Below are 18024 nucleotides of genomic sequence, written 5' to 3' on the forward strand. Positions count from 1 at the left end.
TTTAACTGTATGCCCGAATTTTTCGTATTCCGGATATGGATTTCGGATGTTCAATGTTCAATTTCTTGCCTTGGGGATAAAACTGATAAAACAATAACATGTTTATTCCTTACAAAAGTTGTAAATTCCTAATCCAAATTTAGTAGGCGTTTGATTAACTAAGAACAATTTTGTAATGGAGTATTAAATCAAGGTCGCAAGTCGCAAAAATAAATACAATCATTTTGTAAAGATTTTTGGAGATCAATGCGTGAAACTATTCTAAATGTAACTAGAGCGATTAAGCGTCGACATTGAACAATAGAAAATCAAATTTGATAATATGTTACATGTTTAAATAAACAAAATTTTCAGTATTCATAATACAAATGCATCAAGAAAAAAGAAAGTAAAAAAACTATATAATTATACTTAAATTATTTAGTTTATGTGAGATTTTTTTATTTTTTCAAAAGTCGTATCAGAAACACTATACCCGGACAACCCGGTTTGGTTTTTGCCTGGCCCTATACAATTTTTAAAGAACCAGTCGTATCGTATATACGGAAATTCGTGTAACTAGAATTGTATGCGGTAGCGTATCTGTATATTAAAACTGTATCGTGTATTTTTGCTCAGCCCTATCAGAAACAATACATATAATCTAGATTTGAATTTTGACATCAAAAATTTAATATGCATGTAACTTAAACACAAAAAATTTAAAAAGCTCTAAATAAATATACATTATAAGCTCTCTATATTTCATAATAAGAAAAATGGTAAATTACTATCCACATTAATACTACCTATATAATTACAACTCTTCTCAAATTGCGACCGAATAAGCTAAATTACGTCATGGTTAAGGTTAAATCATCAAAAAATCAGAAATTAATGTGGTCCCACCACCAATACCTGCACGACCTACCATGCTTTCGTTATCACCCCTAATCTAGCCACGGGCACATTTCTAACACTACCTCGACTCTAATCCAACCACACCTTACACCGTATCCACCACCTTAAAGCCACGAAAACCCACCTTTAATTTATCCCAAAACCACCCTATTAAAACCACCACCATTGCGGCATTATAGCCAAATCCCACTCAAAAGAAACCCTAGATTTGAGGCGTGATTGAGTATGGTCGGCAATAGTAGTAAGCACCTGGAATGGTGGTATGTGATGTGAGGATCATGATATGGAGTGGGATGGTTCTGGGTGTTATAGTAGGTGGATGTTGATAATAGATGTTGGAGACGATTGTGGGTGGATGTTGACAATGATGGTGGATAGATTAACATGATGAAAAAGAAAGGATTGAAAGAGGAGGTGGGATTATTAATAAGGCCGGTATAATGGGGTATCATATCATATCATATCATATCATATATCATATATTTCTCTAATGCAGCTGCCAAAAAGTTGACTTGGCATCCTAATTCTACATTACAATCTGACCTGGCAGCCAAAGAAGAGGTTAAAGAAAAATCATAAAAAAGGCAGCATGTCAAATTAATGCCATCAAATAATGGCAAATGCTGAATTATTTCGGCATGAGATGAGATTTGTAAAATGTTTCATATTTATGAGGTGAGATCTAATTATAAAATCAGTTACACTTTTATCTTTTCCAAAATTTGTAGAGATTTTTTCAATAATTCAACTTTTTTCAATTATCTCCCCTAATCTTAAGATTTATACCACAAAATATTCCCTAAATTCACGCTCAAATAAACAGAAGTAAAAAAAAACTATAATATAAATTACTTATGCCAACCCGCGCTAAAATATTTCTCCTTAATTAGTCAACGTTAACATTTCACAAATCTATACTAAAAAAAATATTTCACAAATCTAGAACACAACATTTCACTCGAAAACAAGAATGCTAATGATGGATATCACCATGCTCATCAATCTGGAATGACTATGTTGGTGTAGTGCAAGACTCTGTATCAAGTCGTAAGAGGACCAGTGAACCTGCCATCATTGTCACTCAGTGTGTTATGAAACAAGCATTCCAAGGTGATTGTCTTATTCCTTAATGACTCTTATATACTTTTTTCGGAACTTGATAATTCATAAAAACCTGTGTGTTTCCGGGTTTTAAGTAAAGTTTCATGTCATTGACATGGATAACGAAAGACCTCTCATTTTGTTGTTGTCTTTGAAAATCAAGTGTTGAATTTGGTGTAGTAGTCTGACGCAGAAGCGGGAGTTATTTGAGAATTTGTAGAGGAAGTTGGAGTTATTTCCAAATATAGGTAATTTTTCAATTCAATTACAATTACAACTTTACTAAGTTTGTCATTCAGTTTATTATTCACTTGCTTAATTAGTTACACTAACAATAACATTCTTATTTGTTCTCATTTTTTAGGTTTCTGTCCATCGCATGCACAAAGCACACGATGAAAGAACCCTCCTTGGGCTACGATTCGCTATGAACACATTACTTATTAGCCTCTCTCATTACGTATAAACTTATTTTTTTTATAATCCGTAGTAATTTTTTTATCTGACTTTGTTATCATTTTTTTTCTAAAACAAGAATAATGGAAATTCAAACCATAAATCAAAAACAGTCCACATATATGAAATCTCATCGGAATAATGAGAGTTAATTTACACATAGTACTTTGCAATGGAAATACGTATGTTTATCTCTACCAACTTTCAAAAACGACTCCTCACCCCTGAAAAATCATTTTTCTAAAAAAAAAAAAACAATGTAAGCCAATTACAAAATTTAGTCACTCTTAACATTGATTATTAAGTAAGACAATTTCAAAGTGTTAGAGGATCTTAGGGTTTGAGACCATTCCTTTGTAAAAAAAAAAAACTACTCATTTACACAAGATGTTCATCTTAAGATATGAGAAAATGAGAAGGTTGGGTGACCGACATATTAATAAAGAAAAGAGTTGAAATTTATCTTTATAAAATTAATATAAAATATAATTGTATTACAGCATTATAGATAAATGAGATATATATATCTATCACGGACAAAATTCTCATCATAAAATGAATATTATCATCATTATAAAACTAATAATAGCAATGTTTAATTACAAATATACCATATTAACATATAAAGCAGACCCGTGAATTTCACGGGTTTAAACCTAGTATTATCAGAATTGAGTTAATCAATATATATATATATAAAAGAGGCTTTTTTCAGGCAATTCTAGAGACTCCAACTTTAATGAAACAAGTTAAATAGATAAATAATAGAGAAATTAAAAAAATATTAATGATAAAATTTAAATAAGATGATGATAAGCTTAATAATCATAAAAGATAAACTTTTTAATAATGGATAGATTTGTAAACGTTTTTAATTGTAACTGCAATTGCTCCCGTTTCTAGCTATAAATATAGCTTTTCTAGACTACTCCAGCCAATTAGTTTTGATTTTGATCTTCGCGTTTTTTTTGCTTTGATAGCTTTGTTTGTCATGCACGTCTATTTAATTTCGTTAATTATATGATTAAACTGAGCATCTATGTCTATTTGTTATGCTTTTGTGTAATTACTTTTCCATATACGCTCAAATTGTCTAAAGTTTGAATCATATTAATCTATTTCTCTTTATTATGGCCAGAGAACATAGTATATTCACCAGGGGCGATCGAACAGAGTCGCTGATTAGGGATCAATGTTGGCACAGTGCTCTTTACCAACATATTAGATAACGCAGATGACGCCAAGGGTGGGGTAGTACTCTGAGATACAGTTGGCACAGCTTGAGCAGGTGTATAGTTACAACTTACAAGTGATTAATAGACAAATGGGTATGTATACGCAAAAAATGAGTTCTCTCTTCAAAATAGCGGAAGACCTAAGAAATGAATTGAAGTCTATGAATTATAGAAACTTCAATGGCAATCTTACAATCAAAACTTGCATACTAGCCTACTAGGTGTCTCTCCCTCGGTGTAATCTTGTTTGTGATTCCGTGTAAGTGAACGTGCTACAATTTTGCACAGTAAGGTTTGCCCATTGACCATGTCGCAAACCAATATTCAAAGGCTCTATATTAGCGTTTTCCTAGATAGTTATCACTCAAAACCAGCACAGCTGCATTGTAGAGGAATAATATTCCTTGGCCACCACTGTCGTCCCTTTACAAAGTTTCATCCGCATCTTTCCCACGTGAAGGACATGGATTGTTTGTGACTGTTGATCTACTCCATTCATCTGGGTGACAACTACCTGCAGAATACAAAGAACTTAGCTTCAAACAGCAACATTTAAAATAGTCATTACACTGATAGTGTTTGAGTTAATGTTGCGACTGTTGTGTTTAGTTGGTATCATGTCGACGCAGAAGAGCCTCAACATAGCAGATGAAAGGTTGAAGACAAATAAGATAGTGATGGCACCGATTTGATATTGCTGAAGTAACTCACATTGAATTCAGTATCATGTCTGCGCACAAGAGCCTCAACATAGCTTCCCAAACCTGGAGCTGTAAAGAAAAACGTGAATTGGCATTCACGATAAAACTATAATACTGCTAAAAACATTATTAGAGTATGTATCATGAACTAACCCGGGTCAATAGGGCCATCGTGAACAATTTCTGCTATCAGGAATCGTCCAACATCGAAAGGCTCCGGAGCATAGACTGGTTTGGTAGCTCCTAAGATGAGGACAAATATATATACGGTAAGCTTAGTTACAAGAGCGAAAAAACGTAGTTATTTTTGTATGCAGGTTCTGGACTTCTTAGATATCTAGCTTGAGACTACATAACACGGTAAAACATAATTGTGTTTTCACGAATACTTTCAGACTACATAACACGGTAAAACATATCCAACTTTGAGTCTGAAATCATGAAATACTTTCAGACTTCATTCTAAAATCATTTTATGGTGTTGGGAAGGTGGAAAGGAGGGGACTTGGATCAGACCACGGAGAAAAGTGGTCACTCTTGACGCCTTCTCCTGCTTCACTATACAAACGACATCTTTGTTACTGAAGTATATTTACTTTCATTTTTTCTCTTCATTTTTTGGTTCGACTTTGGACTCTTCAATATTAAGGTGTGCCCTTCGTTGTATCCAGCAAATTTAAATAAATATCAGACCATTACAATATCAACAGACTCATATAAAAAATTTGGGAACTGCAACAGATTCTCTGATTAATCAGTGCCTAAGGGTTTGTTTGGATAGAGGAATTCGGAGGATAAGGGAAGGGTGGGAAATGGAGTGATTCAATTTCCGTTGTTTGGTTACCAAACAGAGTTGGAAATAAATGGAGATAGAAGGATGGGGATGGGGAGGGATCTATTTTCCCTCCGCCAAGCCTTATCAAAATCCCCCCAAAGTAGGAGAGATAATTGAAGAGTTGTATAAATGGCTCGTCATCTAGAAGAACATCATAAACTAAAGAGAGAAGCAATGTTTCAATACCTCCTTTTGTAAATGAGCTGAACGCATGGATTTCTCCATGAGCTGAACTCTTAATGCTCGAAGTTCAAAGTCCATGTCCATAACCTGCAGGGGTCGCAGTTGGATTAAGATATTACTCTTGTTCCACAGAGATTCGATTCGATTCAAGGGACAAGAACCAAAGTGGAAAGAAGATAAGTTAGTGATGGAAACATACGCATCAACTAAAGCTTGGTTTAAGTGAAGACGAAAACATTCCAGTTAAAAAATTAAGGATATAGAACGGGAAGTTAAAAAAAAAATGTGGGTTTGGCACTCTAGCCTAACTATTCAATAGGATGAACACGAATGCCAAGAAAATTTGTCCGTCCACTCCACTCAGTTCTTCCCTTATGTCAAAATTTCCCTCAAATAATCATAAAACCCAAGGTGCTAAGTTCACCTCTATAGGCTATACACTCGGTCATGGTTGTTTAGTATTAGAGAATATTAGGAAATATGATTATATTATAGTTAGGAGATATTATTCTTATTTATATTATACACCCTCCTATTCTTAATAACCCTCCCTTTTCGTGGAGGGCACGGGAATTAAGGGAGGGGAGTATAATAACGCAAAAATTAATTGAAATATTAAAAAAAATGGAAGAAAGAAGGGATGAACTTTACCATTATTTTGGTGACTAAATATGTCAAATTACTAACATGTATGCATGCATATATATGTATCATGTATGTATGTATGTTGAAGAAATTGATTGGAGAATATGATTGTATTTAAACCAAAAAAATATATGGAAGGAGGAAGTATAATAATGTATGAACTATGAAATGTGGAAATTAGAAGGTCCATCAATGGCGGTTGAGGGACACGGGTTTTATTCTCTAGGGTACACGAAAGCATGACCTGTACTTTGTTATGACGATGTGGTATTTTTCGTGTTTAACTTGCTCTGTTATATATAGTAGATGGAGCCTATATATAAGGTGTATATATAATAAAATAATATTATAGTGTTTGGGTTGGTTTAAATTATACATTATTTATATTTATTTTGAGTTTTTTAACCACTAAAACCCATACGAAGTATTTGCATTTTTTTTAAAGTAAAATCATTAATATTAAATAACAAGACAATCAGCTATCTCGGGCAACAACTACTATCGGTAAAATATTATATGAATGTTAATTAATATTTATAATTATGAACACCGCTTAAAATAGTAAAAAAGTTCCACAACAATTAAAGGAGAATCAAATTTGAAACTCGTGCAACGCACGGGCAGGTGATTAAAATAAGATAAAGTATGAGTATTGTGGGGTATTGTTGTGGGGTGGGGTGATTAAAATAAGTATAAAAGTTTGCCAAATAAGGAAATAGGTAGAGTATTGCTTGTGAATAAACGAAAAAGGAAATAGAGAGAGTTATTTAGAATAGGAGGGAGTATTTCCTAATATCTCTAATTTTAGTGTTTGAAAGAGGGAAGAAGTGTATTGGGCAAGTTAGCTTAAACAAGTTAATAGCGTGAGAGGTAGGAATGGCATAACACGAATTGAAAATACGATATAAAAGACTTGGAGTCAATGAATATGGATTGAGGTTATTGACCCATTTATATTACAAACATGACACGAGATTTAATGTGGCCAGGTTTTGGTTGAGCATTGTAAATACCAACCAGACAAGAATGACCAATTTACTAAATTTATCCTAAATTGGTCATTCTAGAATTGTACTCCCTCCAATCCAATCAAATCCAAACTACCCACTTGCTTTTGCATTACGTTTGGTAGAATCTTATGTAATATTTCCAATTATATAAAAATGATATTCTTTAGCTTCGCTCTAGGAATGACTTATTTATATTAATAAAAGAATTATTTGCCTTTACTTGAAGTCCGTACTGATTATTGTAACTGATTTGTTAAAAATTGTTCGATAAATACTTCTCGAACAAATATAAGTACCAAATACTGATCTTGATGCTTACCACCAACAAATATATGCAAATTAAAATTCTTATGTAAGGCGGCCTTATTGAAAACGTTTGTAAAAAACATCTTTTAATGAGCCTTCGTATTTTCAGGTGCATGAAATTGGACTCGGCGAAACTGGTACAGTTAGGAGGGTGTGGTCCCAACAAGCGGGAGTATTCCAGTCCCCAACATCCCAAATTCAAGTCTTAAAATTCTACTTTTGAGGCCGAAGAAACCTATTTTGGGGTTGGAGTTTGTATGAGTAAACAATATTGGAAGGAACTCAATTATTGAGTTTTGAAGGTTTAAGAATCTCTCTGTATTGAGGGTAATTCTTTGTTATTTATACGGAGTACCTTATTTGAGTAATTGAAATACAACTTTTGCGTATCATTTAAAATGATATTAAAAAGTCTAAACAATTAGAGGAAAGACAAATTTGAAACCCGTGCAACGCACGGGCACAAAATCTAGTATTTGTGAAACTAATGAAATTCATATTGTAGGTTAATTAAGAAGACCTAATTTAGGGTATTAGGTATCAATTTGGGAAGAGTTGTAACTATGTAGGTAGTACTTTGAAGAAAACAGTATTATATGGGGATCAGAATATAAAGTATTTTCACAGCCTGAATAAAACTAGGCAGGTGAAGAATAAAATTATGAAAATTGAAGATATGCATAGGGAAAATTGTGATAATGCTGATCAAATTCAAAAGGCATTCTTGGAGTTTTACGAGACATTGTTGGGTACTACAGCTGATACTAAAGATATATCCAAGCATACTGTGCAATTGGGGAGAGTATGTACTGATGAACATCAAGCTCTTTTGCTGGCACCTGTTACCAATGAGGAACTTTAGCAAGTACTGTTCTCTATTCCAAATCACAAAGCAGCTCGTCATGATGGTGTCTCTAGTACATTCTTCAAAGATGCTTGGGATGTGATTGGGGAGCTTTTCTGTAAGTCTAGTCAGGATTTTTTTTCTTAATGGTAAGCTCTTTAAACAAATCAATCATACCCTAATAACTTTAATCCCAAAAATTGACCTCCCTCAGAATATCACACAATTTAGACCCATTTCATATTGTAATTAATGTTGTCTATAAATGTATATCTAAGCTGATGTGTACTAGACTAGCCAAGATTTTGCCTTATATCATCAGTGAGAGTCAAGGGGGTTTTATCCAAGGGAGGAGTATAGTTGAGAATATTTTAATATGTTAAGATATTATCAGATGCTATAATAGGAAAGCAGCTTCTCCAAGGTTTATGCTTAAGGTAAATCTCAAGAAAGCTTATGATTCGGTAAGTTGGATCTTCTTATAACAGGTGATGAATGCTTTAAATCTTCTTCAACAGTTTATTAGTATGGTAATGGAGTGTGTTGAGACTGCTTCCTATTCTTTGGTCTTAAATGGAGAGGTTTTTGGGCATTTCAAAGGAAAAAAAGGTTTGAGGCAAAGGGATCCTTTGTCTCCTCTTCTTTTTACTATTGATATGGAATATTTGAGTAGACCGCTTCCTATTCATAGGCTCATTGAAGAGAAGGGGACTGAAAAGGATAAAACAAGACTGTTTGATGGGGAAAGAATGTTTATAAAGAAGCGTTTATGGCACTTTAAGGGTCCTTCGAAATGGAAGATATTGATTTGGAAAATTATGACTGACACACTACCTGTGGGAGTGGAAATACAAAAGTGGAACATTGCAGATCAGTTTCATTGTCAGTTTTGCGAAGATGAAGGAAACATTGAAACCACTGACCATTTGTTCAGAGATTGTCCTATATCTTCTAGATTATAGAAAGCATCATCACTAGGAATAAACACCTACAATGATAGGTGTGTGACGGTTAAGCAGTGGATTGTCAATTGGCTTAACTACTTTTCTGGGCATAAGGACAATGATTTCTTGGTTTTTTCCTTCATTTGCTTAGTACATGCAATTTGGATAGCAAGAAATATAATTATCTTCAATGGTGAGCAGGTCAGTATTATTGGGATTATTAAAATGTACGACTCAGAGCTGGGCACTTCTCTCGATGCTCTCAATTCTGTAATGGATACGACTCGGCCATTACGTTATCTGGATGATGACAATGAGCGTATTATTACAAGAATAAAAAAAGGAGAGTGGAACAGATTTTTTGAGGAATCGTCCAATTGCGAAACAAGATTCATCTGTGTCAACGCTGCTTGGAAGGATGACCTTTTAACTGGAATTGGATGGAGTGTCTCTTCTTTAGATAGTCTTTCTTCTGAAAGATTCGTCGGAGATAAGTTTCACTACTCTACACTAGCAGAATCAGCGGAGCAAGCAGAGGCAATTGGCATTAAGCAAACCCTTATTTGGGCGAAGGAGTCGGGCTTTCTTCATCTGGTTGTTTCTTCGAATTGTCTACAAGTCATCTTCCAGATCTTTGGGGTCGTTTCAAGAAGTCACTGCTGTAATGTTGTTATCTTGGATATTTTAGACTTATGCCCGTTTTTTCATTGTATTAGCTTTCGTTTTATTCCTAGATCTTTGAACCGTCTTGCACACAACATTGCAAGAAGGGTTCGTTTGTTGTAATAGGTACCTTTCTTAATTATCCAACTGTCAAAAAAAAAAAAAAAAAAAAAAAAAAAAAAAAAAAAAAAAAAAACAAACTAGTATGCCTTTTAAATACCATCCTCTCTGCAGCAAAATGAAGTTGTCCCATCTTATGTTTGTTGATGACCTCCTCTTATTTTGTAAGGGGGACATTACTTCTATTATGATTCTGCTGAGATCCTTTGCTACTTTCTCTTGTGCATCTGGACTCCAAATGACTCCTGCAAAGATTAGTGCCTACTTTCATGGTGTGCAGAGTTGTGTAAAGGCTGATATCCTCCAGGTTGCAGGGTTTACTGAAGGGCGGTTACCATTCAGGTACCTGGGTGTCCCTATTACATGTGGGAGAATGCAGAAGCAGGACTGCAATATTCTGGTGGAAAAGTTGGTAGAAAGAATAAGAAACTTTGGTACAAAAAAAACTTTCCTATGCTGGTAGGCTTATTTTAGTTAACTCGGTGCTTACAGCTGTGTATAGTTATTGGGTTAACATTTTTATTATACCAAAGGGATTCTTGAACAAAATTAATACCATTTGTAAAAAATGCATGTGGGATGGTAATGATGATTATATTAGAGTGCCTTTGGTAGGATAGGATAAGGTGTGTGCTCCAAGACAGGAAGGTGGTTTGGCCATTAGAGATGGTTTATCCTGGAATTAGGCTATAATAGGGAAACTAGTTTGGTGGGTGTATTGTTGCCCTGATAGGTTTTGGGTGAGATGGGTTTATCAGATCTACTTAAAAAGATGAATTGGTTTGATTATCACCCTAATGGAGATATTAGCTGGGGATGGAAAAATATTTGTCGTGTTAAGGAAATGTTGGCTTCTAGTTACTTGAATGGAGAACGGATAATGGGCAGTAAGGGGTATACTGTTAGTGAAGGATATGAGATGATGAGACCTAAGTTCCAGACTGTGCAATGGTCCAAGCAAGTTTGGAATAGTTGGTGCATTCCCAAGCACCAATTTGTGGGATGGTTGATAGCAAGGAAGGCTCTGCAGCTGAAGGAGAAACTAGCTATTTGCATTGGGTATTGTTGCAGATGACCTTTATTTATTATGTGGAAGTGACACAGAATCAACGGAACATCTATTTCAGAAGTATCAATACACTAGCAAGATTCTGGATTTGTTGGCTCATATGGGTAGTTTTGTGATACCTCAAGATGATTTAATGTTGTGGCTTGATCAGATGCAATGCACTCTCTCAAAAAAGGTATGTTATTATGTCTAGTACATGCCATCTACTATCAGATTTGGATACACAAGAACAAAGCACGAATAGAGTTTGGCTCAATAGGTTTCACTTGTTTATGTAATGCCTCACTGAGGTATTGGAATTGGATGTATTGAAATTGTAGCTTGTAATAGCTGTGTGATCTTAATGAAATTTTTACATTTCACAAAAAAAAAACAGTATTATATGTAGCATTTTGAAAAATTTTAAATATAATGGGTAGTAGTATACAAACCTACAATGACACAGTACATCTGAAACATCTGAAAGTATAATTCTTTTATCCGAACCCGACTTCATCATTCTTAGGTTCGATGAATGCCATGAACTAAATGTGAACTTTTTTTTTTTTTTGCATTCTTTGCCAAAACTATTATGGAGAATATACTTATGGTACACTTTCTAGACAATTTTGAGGTACAAATGACAAACGATTATTATGAACATCAAATAAAAGCTTAAAATTAACTTGTTGAAATGATCCAAGGATCGAATAACTTGGGTTATCATTAGGCATCATCATCAAACAAAATCCATAATCTTTACCAAAAATTTGTTGTGCGTCGACAAACAATTGATCTTTGGTTAAAACCATATCGATTTCTCCAACTTGTTCATGATTCAAGAAATGAAACGTTACCTTTGGATAAATACGTTGATCGAGATTAGGATACAATGAATAACAAAGATCGAGTGTTTGTATCGGAGCCCTCGGAAGCCAACCATAATTGTTAAGAAAGAACTTAGTTATTGCTTGTCTTAGTGGATTATATACGCTTCTCGCTAGGATTGTATAAATTGTTCCAGTATCGATGACAAAGCCCTTTGTGTCGTCTTCTTCTCCATGTTCAAAGACAGTTGGATCGATTGGTAGTCGTTTTCTATTAACACTTATTCCACTTAAGTATAAATAGTAATGATAGTCGCTATCCATTGAGATGGTTTGAACTGGTCTACTTGCATCGCCGCTAATTTGAGCATCATCTCCGTAGTAAATAGTTGATTCTACGAATGAGAATTGATTTAGTGGTGGTAAACAGTAAGAAAATTTACCATGGGTATGAGCATCAAGTTGAGATAAAAGTGAAGAGTCACGGACGAGGGCACCTAAGAGGGGGAGGGGGTGAATTAGGTGTCTATTTAAAATTTAAGCTTAATGAAAGCTTCTTTAAATAACTCTTAAACACTTTAAACAATGCTTAGATGAAAGGAGAAGTCGATACTTAGAACTAGAGAGTTAGAAGTATTCAACAACGATTCAGCAAGCAGAAGTTACAGTGTACTCAACAGTTGATTCTGTAGATAAAAACGTGAGTAGAGTGTGCAGTGGAAATAAAACGAAATAGACACGACTAACGATGTTTTTAAAACTGGTTCGGTCACTACTCCGCGACCTACGTCCAGCGCTATTTTATTAAACGTCTCAGAAGTAAACTCATACAAACTAAGACCACCCTGAATAATAAAACAACTCCCCAACCTACTCCGGTTGCTGATGCTTAAAAGCTACTCCGCTTCCAAGACTTTTGCTTTGGGCTACTCCGCCGAAAGACTTCATGCTCAAAAGCTATTCCGCTTCGAAGACTTCATGCTTAAAGATAACTCTATCCTAAGACTTTGGTTCTACCCGTTTGTTACAAGACCACTTATCTCAATGTTGTTCACTCAATTGAACGGAGGAGATAAAATTTAAGTACAAAACACGGGATCCTTGAACACGACTAAAACGACTAGGTGCAACAACAAACTCAAGTAAAAGACTCAAAAGATAAATAAACAAACTTGCAAAAGATTCAAAGATTTTGAAATGATAAACGGTTTTGCAAAGTTAATTTACTCGATTGAAAGCTTAAGTCTTTTTCAGTTTAAAACTCGTTTGTTGCACACTTGTAAAAATGAATTAAGCAAGGTATTTATAATGTTCAAGTAGTATACTTTACATTAAAATATCTTACACTCATAAGCACAAGTGATTAAAATAATGTAAGTAGTTTGCTTGGGCAACATGCACAAGCCATCCGAATTCCTCTACAACTAACCGAGTATTCTTCCTCAAGAAATCGGTGCCTAAGATTGCAAGAAATCAGATTGTGCACACACACAAAAATAGGCTGGGTTTTTCAACAAGAAACAAGCATAAATGGTTGTGTTTATGGGAACCATAAACATTTCCATAAATGTAAAAGCAAACAACCCATTTATAGTAAGTGTCTTATTGTGCAAGCAAACTCATTAGCAAGTCATTGAAAGCTCTACATTCTTTAAAAGACTTCAAAATAATTTCAGAAAACATTTGTGAACATTGAAAGCACTTTAACAAATATTCAAATATTTTCGAAATATTTCTTTCAAAGACGAGCCTTAATTAACTGTTGACTCAACTGTTGTTTTTGCACCTAAACGTAAATTCGTGTTAAACGATCACTTTACAACACATGACATTAGCACTAATGACTATCTTCATCTTTGATCTTCATGATGACATTCTTGATAACCTTGAATTGACAATTGGAGATTCATGCTACATGGTTAAACTTAAGAGGCACACAATTAAATAACAAATGAGATTAATTTATCTTAAGGCATCATCAACACTAGCTTAATCAAATTGGGTTTCTTCAAAAAGCGATCTCGGGTCTCCGTTAAGCCCATATACACCGGCGATAATATTTTCAGGACCATTGTTTACACCGAAATGTATATTTTCGTTCACGAGTCCACACCCGAATACCAAACCTTGGTAAACTTCTCTGTCACTTGTTCTAGAGTTTTTGAAATAGAAATTTTCTCTACCCATAAGGCCTTTGACACTCGGGAAAGGCGGGATGATGCCATAGTCGAGAGTAAGGCCACAAGAGCCTTCATAAGTAAACTCCAATGGATAACATAACTCATCATTTTCGCTCACTCGTTTAAATGAACTCGACTTTTTGTAGTCAAAGTTTTTGCCATTTATCTGAAAGCAAGGATCGCAACCTTCACACTGAACCCAAGTCATTTCGGAACCAATGTCAAGGAGTAAATAAGGAGAGTAGGGATCATCGACTTCTCCGAATGAAAGTTGAGTTACAAACAGATTGCCCTTAGCTCTAAGTAATGGTGATTTAATATCATTCAGGGCGAATTTATTTTTGTGATTGTGTATACGAGACATGGATATATTGTTGAAAAATTGGAATCGATCATAGATAGTCGATTTTTGTGGTACGATTTTCAAATGGGGCGACTCTATAGGAATCATCCTCATTGTTAATCCATTGTTTCTAGAGATGAATGATATATCGACTATCATTGTGACAAACAAGAATACAAGAAGTTTGTGTAAGGTTAACATTGTACATTTCATTTTGCTAGATATATTTACGGCCTTACGGGTTTAAACATTTACTAGTTTTCAAACCCGTGCACTGCACGGGTGGTAACAAAATGTATTATTAAAAGTAAAAACTTACGTATTTTTTTGATTTAGTTACTAAATTTTAGAAATTTTTATTTTGTCTATACTTTTGATAAGTTAATGTTGCTTAATTTTATTCGAAGTACTCAACTTTTTTTTTCTCGACTTTTTAATTTATAATAAGATGTGAAATATGAAAAGTGGATATAAAATTATTATAAATTTGATAACCTGTTTATTTACGCAACATACATTTAATTTAACTCATTGTTGTACGCTTATTTTCATATTATCCTTCTTGTTTTTTTCTTTTCTCAATTCTCTACCTTCTCTCTCATTTTCTCTCCCACCTACCATCACCTAAACGTCTGGAAACAGCGTTCGCCATCACTAACCGATTACCTCAAGAGTCTCAAGACTCCCTAATAGACCCTCTACCGCAGTGGTGACCAAACCCAAACCCTCGGACAACGACGTCCTTATCAACCCTCCTTATCTTAGTAACCCGCTACAATAACTAACCACCACCCTTTCAATCAATATCCTACGTCCATAAACTATCCTACCCCCTCTTGCCTCCACCCATACCCTACTTCCCCCACCGTACCTCCAAATAAAATAACAAATTTATAATTTCGTTTAATGTCTTCAAAATTAAAAACGAAATTAAAAACGAAAGTATAGTCAAACACTCCCTTGTAAATAGGTAAGTTTGTGCAAAGTAATAACTAATAAAACCGATTTTTTAACACTTATCTGAATATTTTTGGAATTCTAAACCAAACAAAGAATAAACAGGAACTACAAAATATTAATCGTCCAACTTGGTGAATGAATATCAGCTATAAATATTACCCATATATTACAAATTCTCAAGAGTGTGGAGAGTGTCTAGATGATTAGGAATTTCACATCACTAAAGAAACCATTTGCCCCACGAAAATATACATAAACTTTTGTGAGTATACGAATTAAATTAACTTGCATCGCAATTCTTAATGGAAATGAAATTTGGCCACTAAAAGTCAACACATATTCACAATTCTAGTTCAAAGATGATAATAGTTTAGCTCCAAAGCTTCTTTATGATGGATGACCAAGGGCCCAATGCTAGGATTTTAAACAAATGATAAGGCGATTCTACACAAATTAGAACGGGATTTTTTATTAAACGCTTTAAAATTGTGTCTGAAACCGTATTACAGTAAAACCACTTTACACAACAATAACTCTTTAAAAAATATTATTTATTTCTATTCATGACAATATTATTAAAAATAAACAAAATGCAAGTCAAACAACTTAGCATTTTTATGATCCCGCCATTTCGATTGAGTATATTGAATTTTACCCCGCTCTGCATGGTCATAATTAATCACTGGGGTTATTATTAGAAATTAAAAGGTCGTGATTCATATTAGTTACGACTGAAATATGTATAAAACTACAGTATAATATTAAAAAAAATGAAAGAGTAAGCAAAATGAAGACTAAAAAAGGACAATGAAATTCTCATGATTGTCGTCATGCCCTGAGTCGGAAAATCGTACCCTAAATAATTTACCAAAACTCTATCCAACTGAGGTTGGAAATCACGGTGCGGCGATGTGATGGTGACCGAAGGTGGCTATATATGGTGGGCAATCTCGGATAAAACTAAAAGTAGAGCCTAGTAATTGATATGTTGCATGAGATCCAAATCCTAATATTTGTAAGGGGAAAACAGAATTAGTAGTCAAAGATGGTATAACCTACAATATTTGTTTCTAAAATAATCCCCTCAAATTGGCTACATGCCTTATTGTCTTTCGCAATCTCCGCAAATTACATTTTCATTTTATGGAAAAAATATGCAACCTCCTACTATTTTGACTATAAATTCTTTGTAACTATCTTATTTGAAATATTTAGTAGTGTAAAATAGATACGATCATTATGAAGTAAATATATGTTGATTTATTAGTAAGTGTTATGATAAGATTCCAAAATTATTATGTAAAAAAATATTCATTCAATGATTTCTTAACTACTTTATGCCATTAAATGATTTCAAAACATTCAAAATAGGGCTGGTCGCATAATATTCTTGTCGTCAATCTCGGCTAAAAAGTAAGGTATTCATATTTACATACTCTCTAAATTTTCCGTTAAGATCTTGTTTACTGATTTGCCAATAAAAAATAATAAAAACTTAAAAAGCTAAATATTATTATTATTATTATTATTTTGGTGAAATGTGAGAGTAATATATATATCAAAAGATAATTACAAAAGTTTATAAAGCCAACATAAATAAATTATCATTCTACTAGACGCATTTTAATAAACCAGTCTCTCTCGGCCTGTGTTAGGGTAGCTCTTTCCAAGCCTCGAACTCGTGACCTCATCTCATCCATAATCATCTTTGCCACACATTCAGGCCGTACCAAAACAGCCTCATTCTTGCTTTTATTTCTCTGTTTCCAGACCTGGTATAGTGCACTCAACATCATAGCTGACTGCACCCCTCTTTGCGCCTTTGTTCCCGTCCTCTGCTCACACCAGTGAACCACATTCCTCATGGGAAAATCCCACCTTGTTTGCCTGTTTAATTCTATGATGACCCTTGTGCTATACGTGCACTCAAAAAACAAGTGACCTGCAGTTTCTTCATCCACTCCACATAGGTAGCACTTGTCCTCTATATCCAATCCAAAGCTCTTCAATCTAGCAACCGTGTTCAGAGCTTCATGAGCAATAAGCCACCCCAAAAATTGATGCTTGGGAATAGCCCATCCATTCCAGATTACTTTATACCAAGTGACACAAGGCCAGTTCCCCTTAAACCAGTTATAACACCCAGCTGGTGTATAACCATCTTGTTGTACCTCCCATTTACCATCTGTATATCCAGCAGCCATTACCTCTTTAACCTTGCATATTCTTCTCCAAATCCAACTCGAATTCGTGGTAGGGGAGTACTCCATCCACTCTTGTCCCTTTAGGTAGTTATTATGTACCCAATGTACCCAAATTGAATCCCTTTTCTCTGCAACCCAGTCAACAAGCCTACCTATCATGGCCTTGTTCCACATTTCCTGGTCTTTAAGTCCTAGTCCCTCTTCTTCCTTTGGTCTACATACAGTATCCCATCCCACAAGAGGAGATCTCCTGTAATCTAAATATTAATCAGTACAAATTAGATGACTTCTTTTTTTTTCGTAATTTTATGTTTGTAATATGTGTTAATTATTATTGAAATATGAATCATTGATTATAGTAAAACTTAAAGTAGTACTAATATCTTTTAAAGTATAACATCATGAATATATTTTTTTACAATGATCACATATACTCCTTTATATTGGTATTATAGTTGAAGGTGACTGACCTAAGATGTTAATCGGTGTTTCATTTCGTGCACCAATGTTGAGAGTCAT

At 34.3% G+C, this 18024-nt stretch overlaps 3 protein-coding genes across 3 annotated transcripts; all 3 read right to left on the bottom strand.

Annotated features, from left to right (window-relative positions):
• Positions 1–3770: 3770 nt before the first annotated feature.
• Positions 3771–5489, bottom strand: LOC141587898 (stomatal closure-related actin-binding protein 1-like). The gene is made up of 4 exons (XM_074409362.1): positions 5415–5489; positions 4547–4667; positions 4404–4462; positions 3771–4206 (listed from the first exon to the last, which is right to left on the bottom strand). The coding sequence occupies exons 1-4, from the start codon at positions 5487–5489 to the stop codon at positions 4057–4059; spliced, it is 405 nt and encodes a 134-aa protein (XP_074265463.1). The 3' UTR covers positions 3771–4056.
• Positions 5490–13807: 8318 nt separating this feature from the next.
• LOC141587899 (putative aspartic protease At2g35615) lies at positions 13808–14362 on the bottom strand. Its single transcript, XM_074409363.1, has one exon. It carries the CDS (start codon positions 14360–14362, stop codon positions 13808–13810), a length of 555 nt encoding a protein of 184 aa, XP_074265464.1.
• Positions 14363–16905: 2543 nt separating this feature from the next.
• Positions 16906–18024, bottom strand: LOC141587900 (uncharacterized). The gene is made up of 2 exons (XM_074409364.1): positions 17976–18024; positions 16906–17762 (listed from the first exon to the last, which is right to left on the bottom strand). Exons 1-2 carry the CDS (start codon positions 18022–18024, stop codon positions 16906–16908), a joined length of 906 nt encoding a protein of 301 aa, XP_074265465.1.

This window comes from Silene latifolia, chromosome 6 (genome assembly GCF_048544455.1).
Source record: "Silene latifolia isolate original U9 population chromosome 6, ASM4854445v1, whole genome shotgun sequence".
Classification (NCBI taxonomy): domain Eukaryota; kingdom Viridiplantae; phylum Streptophyta; class Magnoliopsida; order Caryophyllales; family Caryophyllaceae; genus Silene; species Silene latifolia.